At 40.4% G+C, this 13848-nt stretch overlaps 1 protein-coding gene and 1 pseudogene across 6 annotated transcripts in view; both read right to left on the bottom strand.

Annotated features, from left to right (window-relative positions):
- Reps2 (RALBP1 associated Eps domain containing 2) overlaps positions 1-13848 on the bottom strand; it is a 287616-nt gene that overhangs the window by 116030 nt on the left and 157738 nt on the right. For 3 of the 6 annotated variants that reach the window (XM_004635084.2, XM_023719537.1, XM_012515551.2), the window contains exons 12-13: positions 9720-9765; positions 6248-6384 (exon numbers count right to left, since the gene is read on the bottom strand). The exons of the other annotated variants lie outside the window; for them this stretch is intronic. In XM_004635084.2, the coding sequence (XP_004635141.1) occupies positions 6248-6384; positions 9720-9765 (183 nt within the window). The remainder of the gene's footprint in view (positions 1-6247; positions 6385-9719; positions 9766-13848) is intronic. 6 annotated transcript variants of the gene reach the window in all.
- LOC101591932 lies at positions 2246-2866 on the bottom strand (annotated as a pseudogene).

Here is a 13848-nt window from a genome sequence, read left to right as displayed (position 1 = left end):
GCTGAGCCAGTGATTGAGACTGCATGTGGTGGTGAGTGCCTGTAATCTCAGCACTTGGGAGGCTGAATACAAGAGAATCACTACGAGTCCGACCTATGTAGTGAGACCCTGTAGACCCTGTACTAAATGCATTTTAAAAAAGAAGGAAAAGGCTATGTATTGACATCCACTCTTCTCTCTTAAATAAAAGGGTGCCACTGGGAAATAGTGGCCTTGCCCAGTGTTGGCTATATCCATGGAGCTAGGTTTCCTCCATCACATTTGAGCAGAAGTAGTACAAGTGCTGAGAGTTTCTGGCCTGGAGCTTTAAGGGATGTCCATGTGTCCTTCACACAAGCTCTGCTTCTTCTACCAGGAAGTTCAGTGACAAAAGAGGGCTGTGTGGCAGAGACAGTAAAGGCTTTTACAGTCACCATGGAACCCTTGGCTTAGACACGGCTTTGGAAGAAGTGGGTCAGAATCAAGAGTGGAAGGAGTGCCAGGTGTGGGGGTGCATGCCTATAATCCCAGAACCCTGTGAAGCTGAGGCAGAAAGATCACAAATTCAAACTGAGCCTGGGCAACTTAACAAGACCTTGTCTCAGAATTAAAAAATAAATGAAAAGGGCTGAAGATGTAGTTCGGCATGAAGGTCCTAGATTTAATACTTGGAAAGTCTGGAAAAAGAAATTTCTACTAACTTGAAGAGAAGAAGCTCTTTATTTAAAAAATAAATCACCTTATGAAAACAGCTGTTTTAATGAGGAAAAGGCTAGGTTAGGGCTTCACAGTGTGGTTTTTCTTACAAAAATTTCAGTAATAAAAAGCGTTTCATGGCCAACAGCATGAAGCAGCAAACCTTTTAGAGATCAAGTGCCCAAATTGCAGCCCCAAACCCACTTACTTATCACGAAGTGCCAACACTACAATTAAACCTGAATTCTCGGCTGCTGTGGCCACTTGGCTCATGTGCCTACACAGAGGGCTCTGCGTACCCACTGCAGCATTACAGCATAGGTCTGCCTCCACTGGTAGAGAGCCATAAAACATAAACATCACTACAAGCAAGTCCTGGCTTTGACTGCTTCTGACTGGGGAGACTTGAACTGTCCCTGACTTTAGACTTCTTTGCACATTTTTGTGCTCTCTCAAAAGCAGCAACTGTGCAGGACTGTGATAAAACGGCTCCATACCTGAACCACTTGCTGCAAATGGTGATCTCCCCATTGCACATAGTGACCAGATTTTTTTTTCCGGTACCAAGGATCAAATTTAGACCTTGTGTTTGTCAGGCAGGCACATGAGCTTATTTTATCAATGTCTCCTGATGAGAGTCCACACTCTAGATTTGATGCTACATTTTCAAAGTTGACCTTGCTTGTTTTTATGAATTTATATTTTAAGTCAGCCCTTTACTTTTCTCCTTATTACCTTTTCTTGTGCTAGGAATTTAAGCAGAAACTTGAAGTAGAACCAGTAGACTCTCACAGGAATACATAGAAAGTACAGCAATGATCTTGGCCTCAGGCATCTGGTTCAGTGGTCTGGTGGAATGTCATACACAAAATGAGTCATTGCAAATGATCGTTTTCTGACTGGCCACTGGCTGTCATGCTGTAACAGTTAGCATAGTAGAACCATGTTGTGAGAATGTAAAATGTGAGCACCACTTCTTACCACATTCTCTGCCCTACTGCTACTTTCGCTCTATTCCTGTGTGGGTGCAGCAGAGACCAGGAGCTGGCCCAAGACAGTCCAACAGGAAGGGGCAATCGCTGTCTCCTCCAGCTACTGCCATGCTCACCTCCACAGCAGTGCCTGTGGCTTTAGCCCGGATCCCTGCTAGGAATCCAGCTCTGGCAGTGGCTGCTGGATAAAAAGACTACCTGCTAAGTGAAGGGCATTGAGTGAATGGATGGGTGGGCTGCAGGGGTCACTTGCAAAGGAGTCAGGTGCGATAAGGAAACAACTCATTCCAGCAGCTGCTCTGGACCTCAACTCCCAACCTGCCTGCTGCTGGAGGGGAGGCCATCTCCTGCAGGAGCGAAGTCACTAGGGTGGGGCCCCATCTCACTACCAAGTCTTTCCACGGGCCAGGGCTTTAAGGCAGAAAGTTCCTGGACCCACATTCTCTCACCCACCCCACCCCCACTCTCTTCTCCTCTTACTCCTTGTGTTTTTTCTTATGCTTCTTTTTCTTTTTCTTCTTCTTGGCTGCCTTGCTGTCTTTTGATGCGTGCCTTGCCCTTTTGCCTGTATCACTCTCAGAGTCTGAGCTGTCAAAGTCAGGTCAGATGACTTCCTGTTCCTTTTTCTTCTTTTCTTTCTTTCTTTTTCTGGATGAATTCCTCCTGGGGTCAGGCCTCTCGAATTCAGCTGACTTAGCCTCTTCTTTCTCCTCTTCCTCATCAGGTATCAGAGAATATTTGGTCCCACCTGGCTGCATGAAACAATCCTTTGCAAAGTGGCCCTTACAGCCACACTTCTTGCAGGTAGTGTTAAGGACAGCCTCGAGGGTGATCTTCTGCCCAGTGTAATCCTAGAAGGACCACCTCCTCCTCTCTTCTTGCTCAATAATAACATTATTGGGATCGAGGTCTTTCCCAGTCCCTTGGTTGACAACCTTCATGGAGAGGGATACTTTTATTCTATCATTTTTCATCTCTCGGCCAATAAGTTTCACCCACACTTTATCTCCGACATCTACTATCTCAGAGGGCTTATCCACCCGACAGGATGACATGTGAGTTGGATGGACCAGACCTTGCTTTCGACAGCCTGGGATTTTGATAAAGGCTCTATAGTCTGTCACCATAGCAACCTCTCCTTGGAAAATAGTGTAGAGAATAGGCAAGTTTTCCATGGTCTCAGGCCTTCCTGAATTCATCCTTATGTTCTATGGCTCCTCCATTTATCTTCTGCTAGAGCTAGTTCAGGTGTCTCGGCATTAGCTCTGAGTCTCTGAGCCCCTGCATTGCCCAAAATGTCCCTTATTACCTTTTTTCATAAATGTTAATGCATTAATGCTGTCTACTCCTAAACTATTCACTTAATCCTACTTGAATCCTGCAGCACAAAGGAAGGCAAAATGAAGATAAGACAAGCAGTGTCTAGAGTTGGGCAGAGAGGGATAGCAGCAGAACTTGCCAACACCTTGCAAACAAGTGAGTCATGAAAGAATAAATAATAATCAGCAATGATATAAAAAGATGTTTAGCCTAACTAGGAGGCAGAGAAATGCAAATTTTGCCTACTGTATAGGTAACATTTAAAAAGATGAACATTCCACAATGAAACCCAGAATTAAATAGAATTAATACACACTGATAAATATATGTACGTGAACACTAACTAGTGATGGCGAGATGGTAAGAAAACAGTCTCAGACACTGTTAACAATGGGGTAAGCAATGGGCTTTATAGAACAGTTTGGCAACATATATTTATACTTGCAACACCTATAACCTTTGCCCTCGTAACTCCAATGAGTAGGGTATCGCACAAGAAAATAATTATAAAAGAAAAGAAAGATATGGATATGAAGTCACTGATAAACTTTGCCTTGCTTAAACCTTGGGAGCACAATGGAGGTGTGGAAGAGCCTGGCAACGGGGGAAGTTCATGCCTATTGTGGGAAAAAGGGACAAAAGCAGAGAAAGAAGGGAAAAGAGGGGGCAGCAGAAAAGAGAAACAGAAGGCTATGAACAAGAGGGATGAGAGAGGACTTGCAAGGGTAATAAAAGAGCAGGCAAGGTGGTCTGGGAGTCATGAGTGAGCTTGAGAGGAAAGAATGGAAACATAAGAGATGGGGATGGGGAGACGGAGAGAAATTGCCACCAATAATCAACCACAGGATACCCACAGCATGCAGGCAACAAGAGGAATGATTCAGCTCTCTACTAGGAAGTAGAAAGATGGTTAGCTGGAAAGATCAGGATACAGAACAACAAACATAGTGTGAACCTGTTTACCTAAATTGATACATAAAGCCAAGGGCAACAAACAGATTGCTAAGTGTGCATCATGGTTCTCACATGTACACTCTTCTGGAAGGTTTAGACTTTATTGTGCATGTTTCTCATTTGTCACCATTTGAATAATTTCCAGCAATATGTGATATACTAAAATTCTACACAATCTAAACAGATTCTTGTACTTTCTTGTGGGAACTAATTAAATGAAAATAAATTAAGTAAATGCAATGATAAACCTGCTTTTTCACACTACAAACACTACAGAACCATGCTATTTTTCCAATACAATTAGGCCATGAATACAGATGTCACCTGCACAGATTTTTTTTTCCCACAACTTGGTTTACCTAGACATATAGAAGGGTCAACATATCCCACTAAAATGCTTCTCATTGTAAAGTCTGACCTTCACTGATGATGTCAAAGGAAACTGTCTTAATTCAGGGTCTTACTAAAACAGCTCCTGAGACAAGGACTTGAGAGGTGGTATGTTATTTGGGTGTAGGGAAAGTAAGTCAGGGCAGGAAGAAAAACTAAGAGGTATGCTAATGACTGGAGTATTATAGCAAGCAACTGGGGTTCAGTCCTTCTGCAAGCTTGCTAAATAACCCTTTAGAAAGAATCACAGTACTGCCCCCTGGGGTCCAGGGAGTAGTAGGTTTTAGCCTTATCAGCCAAGGGTCTCTCCCGGGGGCATTAAATCATTTGTAGTCCACAGATAGATGGGCCTCAGATGCATATTGAGGCCTACAGGCCAAACACTGTGGTATTTGTATTATGTTTATGACTTCACCTGTACCACTCCATGAAGTATTGGGCTCTATGTTACGGATTAGGAATCTGAAGTACACAAAGATTAAGCGACTTGATGAAAATCAAAGTGTTACAAAGCAGCTGAGCTGAACACCAAATCTTGTTTTGTCTCCTCCACCCCATGATACAGTGCTGCAAAAGATACGACATGTCGATGCTCAAACATAGCTCACATCTCCTTGTGGGGTCATACAGCCTGAAACAAGTATATACATTTCCAGCTTTACTCTTTGCAAGAATAAATGTCCAGATTGTTTTAATCTTTCTTCATCCATATAAAAGTTTTCTAGGTCAAAATCTTCCAGTGATGTGAAATTTTTACAGCATCATCAACTATGGCTACTTTCAACCTAAATATTAGTTACTAAGAAAATATGCCAGAATTTGGATCAAAGGATGGGGTGAAATTCAAGAGAAATTTTTGTCTGATGAACTCACTGCAGAGAATCGAATCTCATAGAGAGTTCCAGATTCTAATATATTAAAAAACAATCTGTAACTCTACTGTGAGAAGAGTATTTTATTAGAACAAATAAAATGTGCTGAACTCTGCCTGGACACAGAGGTCATGCTAATGTGTGAGCCAAGGAGAGTCTTCTTGCTTTAGTAGAAAGATAATAATCTGGAAATTACTAGCATCTGAGACTGGTTTGATTTAAAATGCACATAGATTTTTAAATTTCAGGAAATCATTGTATATACAGCTTGCCTACACGAGTCAGTGGAAAAGCCCTTGCTGCTCTGAAAACAGCACCTTGTACGGCACTGTATCCTATCACCTGCACAAAAGCAAATGCTTGACTTTTGTCTTTTCCTTAGCTTCCCAAGGAGAACATATCCTACTTCACAGGAAGCCAGCAAGCAGACAGGCACCCTTGGCTTCCTCTACCTTCAGCCCAGCTGTACAGCTGTTGACTTAAGAAAGCCCCACTGCAGATACCTCAGAGCAGTACACCTCAAGGTTCCCTTTCTCTAGACCTTTCCACCACCCACCCGACTACCACTCAGATTCAAAGCTCCCTTTGCATTAAATCCTATGCCACACAGGATCATCTCCATAAGGAAACACTGCAGGAAAAGTTTCTGGCCATGTGCCGATCACCAAGATCTTGCACAGAAGAATCAGGTAAGTGTCTGAGGAAATGACAGAGTGATCTTGTTTACAAATTACCATGATGCAGAAAGCAAGACCCCAGCCAAACACACAGTGGGAAGCCTGGCTTTGAAGCAGTTTTATCTTCTTGGTAGAGAATTTCGTAATTCTTGATCCCTAACAAGCCTAAGCAAGGCTCCAGAGCCATGTGCTATATCTCTAGCTAGGACTATTTTCCTGAACAAGAATACCACAGCGGCATAAAAACCTTGCAATGAGAAATTGCCAAGTCTGCTTCTTCCCCAGACTCATTAAGGCCCCTGTGGCAGATATATCCGCTGGCTCCAACATGAAGGAAAAAGGCTTAGGGGGCAGAGAAGCACTTCACCTGGCACACTGGGCTGGAAGACTTTATTCAGATCCAAGGAGGAGGCTCTGGAATGGCTTTTCTGTGGCCGTGGTGGCGGGGTGGGAGGATCCTCGCCCCTTTTCATAGCCTCTTCTATGGAGGTGCTAGAGTAAGATCTGCAGCAAAATAAGGGAAGGTCAGAAGGGAAGGAAAAGGGAAATAGCAAAGCTTCACCCCCTGATGTTGGGTTTAAATAGAAAACACCCACAAAGTCAAAGTGACTGCCAAGGCCCAATGCCCTGCCAAAAGCAGCCATAAATTCTGCTACCCCTTGGATGCCACAGTGTACAGTAAGTGTCCAAATCCAACCATGAAGTGGGATCTCTTTAAACTCTTTGCTCTTATTATACTATGGACCTGAAGTTATCCCCTCCCAAAAGTTCTGTGTAAATTCAAATCAACTTCTATTAGAGCTTCTAATAAGAACAACATGTAAGTCCTTCAGCTTAGGTACTTCCATGTTTTAACGGAAGGTTTCATGCTATTAACTGACTGCAAAATGTTTCTCAAAATTTATTTGCAAATGTGACATGTACAAAAGGAATTGGAACAGATAAGCTGAGGCTGAGAATCAAATATCCAAAAGCATATACCACAAATGAAATTTAGGAAAGGAATACCTATATCAATCAGGATGATGGGTTTTGCTTCTTTTGCCATAAGAAATAAAGTTTGGGGTAATTTTGAAGGCAAAAGCTTCATCTTAACCTTCCTTAAAGTATAGCAAGGCACAGCTAACTAGGCAACTTCTGAGATTATCATTCCAATGGTGACATTTAAAGAAAAAGAAACTAAATAAGTGAAGGTCATGGAGCTAGAAAGTCATATAGGTTCAATTCAAACTCCAGTCTTTAAATTTTGCTCCTAAAATGTTCTTGTTCTGCCTATGAGCTAGAGAACAACTCCTTTGGCAGGAATAGCTAGATTTGCTGGAGACTAATTTTCTAAATTAATTGAACTCTCTACATTGGCCTACTGTTTAGGAACAGATTACAAGACATATTCTGGATATAATGATCATGAAAACAATGAAAGAGCTGAAATTGTATGTTTCTTTTCTTTGGCATTTCAGCTGGTCGAGAACAACCTCTGAGTCAAGAATGTGACCTAGTGACAAATTAGCCTTAAGAAACTGTTCTTTGAATTTAGCTATTAAGATGGCACTTAAAAAATTACAATCTTTCAGTGAATATTAAGTCCCTTCAATTCTTCACAGAGAATTTTGTGTGTGTGTGTGTGTGGAACCGGGGATTGAGCTCAGGCCCTTGCCTTTGCCAGAGAAGTGCCTATTCCACTGAGCCATCTCCCCAGACCCTAGAATTGTTTTTGACAGCATGAGTTATTACTTTCTCAAGTTTCTCAAAGTTTGTTTGTGGAAGTTGAGGGTTTTGTCTGTCTTGCAAGGTTGTAATCTTTAATAACACCACAATAATGACACATGACATGTTCCGGGGGTCCCTGTAACATAACTGGCAAGACAGGCAAGGCAAAAACAGGCAGGAATGTCCAAGGAAGAATGCTCTAATACTTTCAACCAGAATCAAAGGGAATTGATATGAAAAGACAATAAAGTTTTTTAATGATTTAAAAATTTGATCCAAGGGGCCGGCCAAATAGCTCAGCCTATTAAAGCGCCTGTTGTGCTGGCCCCACCCCTGGGGGCATGCTGAGATGGCAATTGAGACTGGGTGTGCTGGTGCTCGCCTGTAATCCCAGCTCTTGGGAGGTTGTAAACAGGCAGATCACTATGAGTCTGATCTACTAATGAGACCCTGAACATCCTGTAGACCCTTCCTAGAAAATACAAAAAATAAAAACTATATTTAAAAGGGAAATTAGAAACCCCAGCTAGAAACCAAAAGAACCTTCCCTACCACTTACAGCTTTGATGACATCTTCCCCTCAAGAAAGAAAGAGTAATTAATTAGTACATGTAGAAATAATTGTGTGCACACACATGCACATTAACACACTATCCTATATCATATATCTCACTTTCCCATGATAAAGTACTGAAAGTCAAATAATTGGGATTGTATAACCACAACTGCAACCAATGAAAACATACATATTCAGAGAACTGACAAATGGACCTAGTAATATTAGAATGAAGATTTTACCTCTTTGCCTTACATTTCTACAAACCTTTGTTATTTTAAAAAGAAAAATAAAAATGATTTCATTCACTTGGTCTCAATAAAAACCCAGTTGGAATTAATGAAAATAAAATCATCAAAATTAGACAAGGATGTCAATCTCTGAAAGAATAATATATGACATATAGCGAGATTCATTAATAATAGAGAACTGCCTATGGGATTGTATAATTCCACTGTGAGGTAGGAAAAAAGTAAGCAGAAGCTAAATTCAATTAATGGTTAGCAGAGAAAACATAAGTAGGTTTCTTCCATCAAGGAATTTTTTTCCTACTATGAAATTTGATAAATATTACTTTTTCCATATCTCACAGCTAATGTAGATGAATTTATTTTAAAATATCATGATGGCACACACCTCTAATCCCAGAATTTAGGAGGCTGCAACAAGAGGATTACCTCGAGTTCAATGCCATCCTGAGCTACAGAGTGAGTTCAAGATCAGCCTAAACTACAGAGTATATCTCAAAAAAAAAATCCATCCTTTAAAACAGGATGACTACATATAGTGAACACAGAAAGGGGTGGCTATACTTCTTTCTACTGAAACATATTACCCTATTTTTAAAATTACAAATACAGATATGTGCATTAAAATGGAAACAAAACCTCAATTTAGAAAACGCAGACATAAAAGATAAACTAATGGTTAAATCTTTGATTTACAATAAGATCAGAATGTCCTAAAAGTATAATCAGGTTTAAATTCACTTTTTTAGGAATATGTCTAGTAGCCAAAGGAAGAAAATAGTCACAGAGTAAAAGCAAAATTCAGAAAATATATACGTGTTGGCCTAGCCTACACAGCTGAAAAGCAGAGAAGAAGTGCTAATATAGACTCAAAGAGACCATGGGCACTGCTTACCTGAAGCTTTGTACCTGCTTGAAAGCATAAGCATTTTTCTGTATCTAGATTTTAGTCCCCAGATGTCCTATTTTTTGATAGTCACCTTGTCACAATAGCCAATTCCAGTTGTTACCTTTTAACTGTATTTCTCTCTTTCCAAAACTCTGTCCCCCATTAGCTATCATTCTGCCCCAGATGTTTCAACCCACTTCCTGTCAGAGGCTGATACTCATCAGCCACTTTGTTCTAGCACTGACAACCTGAGACTAAGTGGATTGCCAGCATGGCTGTGTATTTGAAGCAGGCCACTCACAATGAGTGAAAATGGCCCCATACTTTTAACTTCAAATATAAAGACAAAAGAGATCATGCTTTGGGTTTGGAGCTTTTATTTCTAGGCAGGGACAGGACAAAAAAGGCATTAAAGCAGAAATTAAACAAACACTACCTGGATCTTGGTCTTGCTTTGAGATTGTTGGAATCCTTAGGAGTTGCTGAAACAAAGATTAATTGTTGTTTGCTTGGGTTTCATTTTTGCAGTTAAACAGGGTTATATGCAGCACCTGGGCTAGTACAGAACACATTGAAAGGTAAATGTGAGGTAGAGATGTCCAAATGGAGAACTTGAGGAATCCCACAATTTCATAATTTTCTACATTTATTTCTAAAGCCAAAAGCACAATTAAAAGGAAATAAAATTCAGCACATTTTCCCCTTTGTCAGAACATTATTCTAAGAAGCCATTCTCAAATCTAAGTTCATTAGTGAACATTCCAGGATAAAAAGACAAGGGGTACACTGGCAGGATTCCTAGTCTATCACGATAGCCCATAATAGATTTTGAACCAGATTCTCCTGAAGGCGAAGAAGAACTTTACTCAACTAAACATTGTCTTAAAATACACCACTGGAGCAACATGGCCAAAAGAAAGCAATGTCCCTAAAACGTAATAGATGCTCTGCAACTTTTCTTATAAGGAAATATTCATATGTCATGTTTCTGTGACAAAATCAAACAGAAAGTACTATGGAATAAATCATTAAAATATTTTGGCAACCTCATCACTGTTTTTCATCAAATTTAGGTCATAAATTAACTTACTACTAACACCCATGGAGATCACTTTCTCACCAGAAATTGTGAGTGATAATTAGAAACATTCATTAAAATATCAATTCCCTTATTATTTCTATCTTTCATGAAAGACAAATTTAGAAACCAGTAGCTATGCTAAGGTTTTGAAAATTTAATTTTTTTGGTACTGGGAATCGAACTCAAGACCTTGTATTTGCCAGGCAGGCACCGTACCACTGAGATATATCCTCAATACCTAAATATTGTAAATTTTTCACCATTAAAATTTATAAGAAGACAGCTAGTAATAAGGAACCAGGAAAATGTAATTTATTTGTTTTCAAAAATTCTGCCGAAAGAAAATATCTCACTGTATTATTCCATCCTCTTTTACGTTACTCAAAGATAAAAACCCTTTTTGATATGAAGGACCATGCTAGACGATGATAATCATGAAAATCCCTGCGTTAAATAAGCAGGGCAGAAAGAGGAGGTGGAAATCCTCATAACCACTAATATGACACAAAGCAAACTACCGAGGGCCTTGGACATGGTCAGCTGTCGAGAAGAGGAATTTCTCCCAGCCTAAACACTGGGTGTGCTATAGTGAGAACACAAGTACCTTCAGTTTCAAAGTGAAGCACTGCCACAGCTTCTAAAGCACGGAGTTTGAGTTTCTCCTTGTCCCCATCAAACACCCACAACTCAATATAGCTTCTTTTACACAAACTTCAGCAGCAGAGAAAGGCAGCCTAAGTGGGGCCTCTTCCCCAGCCAAGGAAGCCACTCTGGGGGTGGGGGACAAGCATGTGGCCAGACTCACCACAGAATCGGGTATGTAGGCCTTGGAACACGCTGACCACTACAGCTCTGTGTCCTTCTTCTCCCTTCTTCCCTACTGCTTTCAAGTAATATTTGGGTGGAAGTCCTGGCCATGTTAAAAAGACTATTCCCCAAAGCAGACCATGATAACTGTTAATTCCTTTATCAATTGTCATTATCTTTGTCATTTCACTGGTGCAGAAATGGGTGTGGAAGGAGGTGCTTGCGCTGCTAATGAGAGATAGATAGATGCACAGATGGAGTGAAAGTGTGGAAGAGTGGTGGAAAGACAGGACCAGAAATCAGCCTGAAAACCCAAGGCCCAGGTGCTCCTCCTGGCCATGACACTAACTCACTGTTATGTCCCTGGGCTTCAGTTTCCTCATCTGCAGAATGAAGATCATGAAAATGCAGCCTCTTTCTCATGGAGACAGAGAAAAAGGCAAGAAAACTGAAAGTATTTTATAATTGTGAAACATTACATCGTACAGTGCATAAATAAAAGGCTCTTAACATTTCAAGCTTGGAAATCTGATTTCTAGGTGTACTTCTTTCCAGGAAAGCAAAAGAGGGATAAATGGGAGCAAGTAATAGAAAGAGAAAACTGTTCTATTATGCTGAGACCATGAGGTGATCACTGGCAATGGAGCAGCCCCTAGAACTGCCAGCATCAGTGTGAGGACCGCGCCATAAAAGTAAACCAGCCTGGTCTACAGAAAGAATTGGTTAATGCTTACATTTTTGTTCTCTTCCTTTTTAATTTCATATAACTTTTTTAAACCAATTTGCTTGCTTATATCTGGTAATCTAACAACTAATTGGAAGACAACATAATGCAATATAACAGCAATTGATGAATTCCTATTATTTTTTAGCTAAATTCTGTATTTTTTCTAACGTTTTTCACCATTTTATTCTCTTTAAAAATAAAAATATATGGGCCAGGAAGACAGCTCAGTAGAATAAGCAGTTGCCTGGCAAGAGCAAGGTCCTGAGTTCAATCCCAGGTACCGTAAAAAAGTTAAAAAATTTAAATATATATATATATATATATATATAAAAAAAATAAAATATACTTCATAAGGAAAATAAATTAAAGCAATTTTGAGGTTCAAAAAAAAGAGCAAACCAGCATAGAACACCTTAGCTGGCCCAAAGACATCGAGGCAAAGATCACCACTGTGCAATGTGGTATGCAATGCGGGATTAAACTGCAAGGGGACATGGTGTAAGAAATCTCTTTGATTCAACTAACATACACTTGGCAACAATTAAGCGAGTAAGGGCATACTGAAAAATATTTAACAAGAAATGCCACCATTCCCTAATGACATAGTACCACCTATTTGTCAACTACCACATCACCCTTGTTGTAATTATTATTGTCATTAACATTACCAGCAACTCTGGAGAGCAGAGCAGAGGGATAGTAGCTCTTTTCCTCTGCAAAAATACATCCAAAGCAGATCTCAGTTTTCAGACTACATGAGGCTGGATAACACTGTTCTAACTAAAGTAGAGCAGCAGTATTCTACCTGTCAGCCTGCAAGCTCCTGAAAGCCTGACAGTATGTATGATCATCTGCAGAAATGGCAATGGCACATTGGGTTATGAATTCAAACAGAAGTTAATGGATGGATCATGGCGTCTCATTTAGTTGGAGAGAGGGAAGAATGGCAATGTCCTGGAAAATTCCAGGCATGTCATCTTTCCTGGAAATGAGAATGAGAGGAGGGACATGGCCTAAAGACAGGCCTCTGAAAGGCTGCGGCTGACCTGAGGTAAACCAGCCCGAGGGCACAACTGCCATCCGAAATTAGAATTACCACCTTGAGATTCCTGTGTCTCCCACAGACATATTTCAAGTTGAGGAATCCCATCAAATCCAGAAAGGGGCAGCAGTGAGAGAACATAGCAGAAAACACACAGCGTGTTTCCAAGCATAATGTGGGACAAATTTAGATGCTCTTCATGCACCATGGCACACCTGTTAGGTTTTGTTTGGTGATGCCAGGTCCTAGTCGAGAGGTGTAAAAATGAGATCTAAAGAGAGCACTTGATCTCATGTTAAAATCCCTAGGAAAAAGAGGAAAAGTTATGATTCCCAGAGGCTACTGGACAAGCATCAATTTAACAGTTCAAATTTAAACAACTTTTTCTAATACCATAACATGAATTTTCAAATGCAAAACCTGGGAAGTACCCATGGTAGCACTAGAAATTAGAGCAGGAAAGAACTGGCCCCAGGAACCTGATCTACATAAATAGAGGGATTCCCTCTATGATGAATGAATCCAAGTGAGTTTCAAAAGTCAAAATTAGGCTTAGGAATTCCCATCACTTTTGGAATGACCATTGATCGAAAATCTTAATTTTCCATTCTGTAGCTCCACTTTCTAGAGGTAGTGGTTCCAAAGTAGGGTGAATGCCAGAATCACATGGGGAGCTTCCATGTACTTACATTCATTCATTTATTCATTCATTCTCTATTCATTCCTCTCTCCTCCTCCTCCCTCCATCCGCCTCCCTCCTGTTTCCCTATCCCTTTCCCTTTTCTTCCTGCCCTTTTACCCCCTGCTCCTTCCTCTTTCCCTATAATATCCCCTTTTTTAAACCTTGAATGAACCTAATGTTTAGGAAATATTTTATCACAGCATAAATTTCAATGTTGTACTGATTC

Source organism: Octodon degus, unplaced genomic scaffold (assembly GCF_000260255.1).
Source record: "Octodon degus isolate 3935 unplaced genomic scaffold, OctDeg1.0 scaffold00069, whole genome shotgun sequence".
NCBI classification, from domain to species: domain Eukaryota; kingdom Metazoa; phylum Chordata; class Mammalia; order Rodentia; family Octodontidae; genus Octodon; species Octodon degus.
The sequence above is the reverse complement of the archived record's forward strand: the minus strand, read 5'-3'. Positions and strand labels throughout refer to the sequence as shown.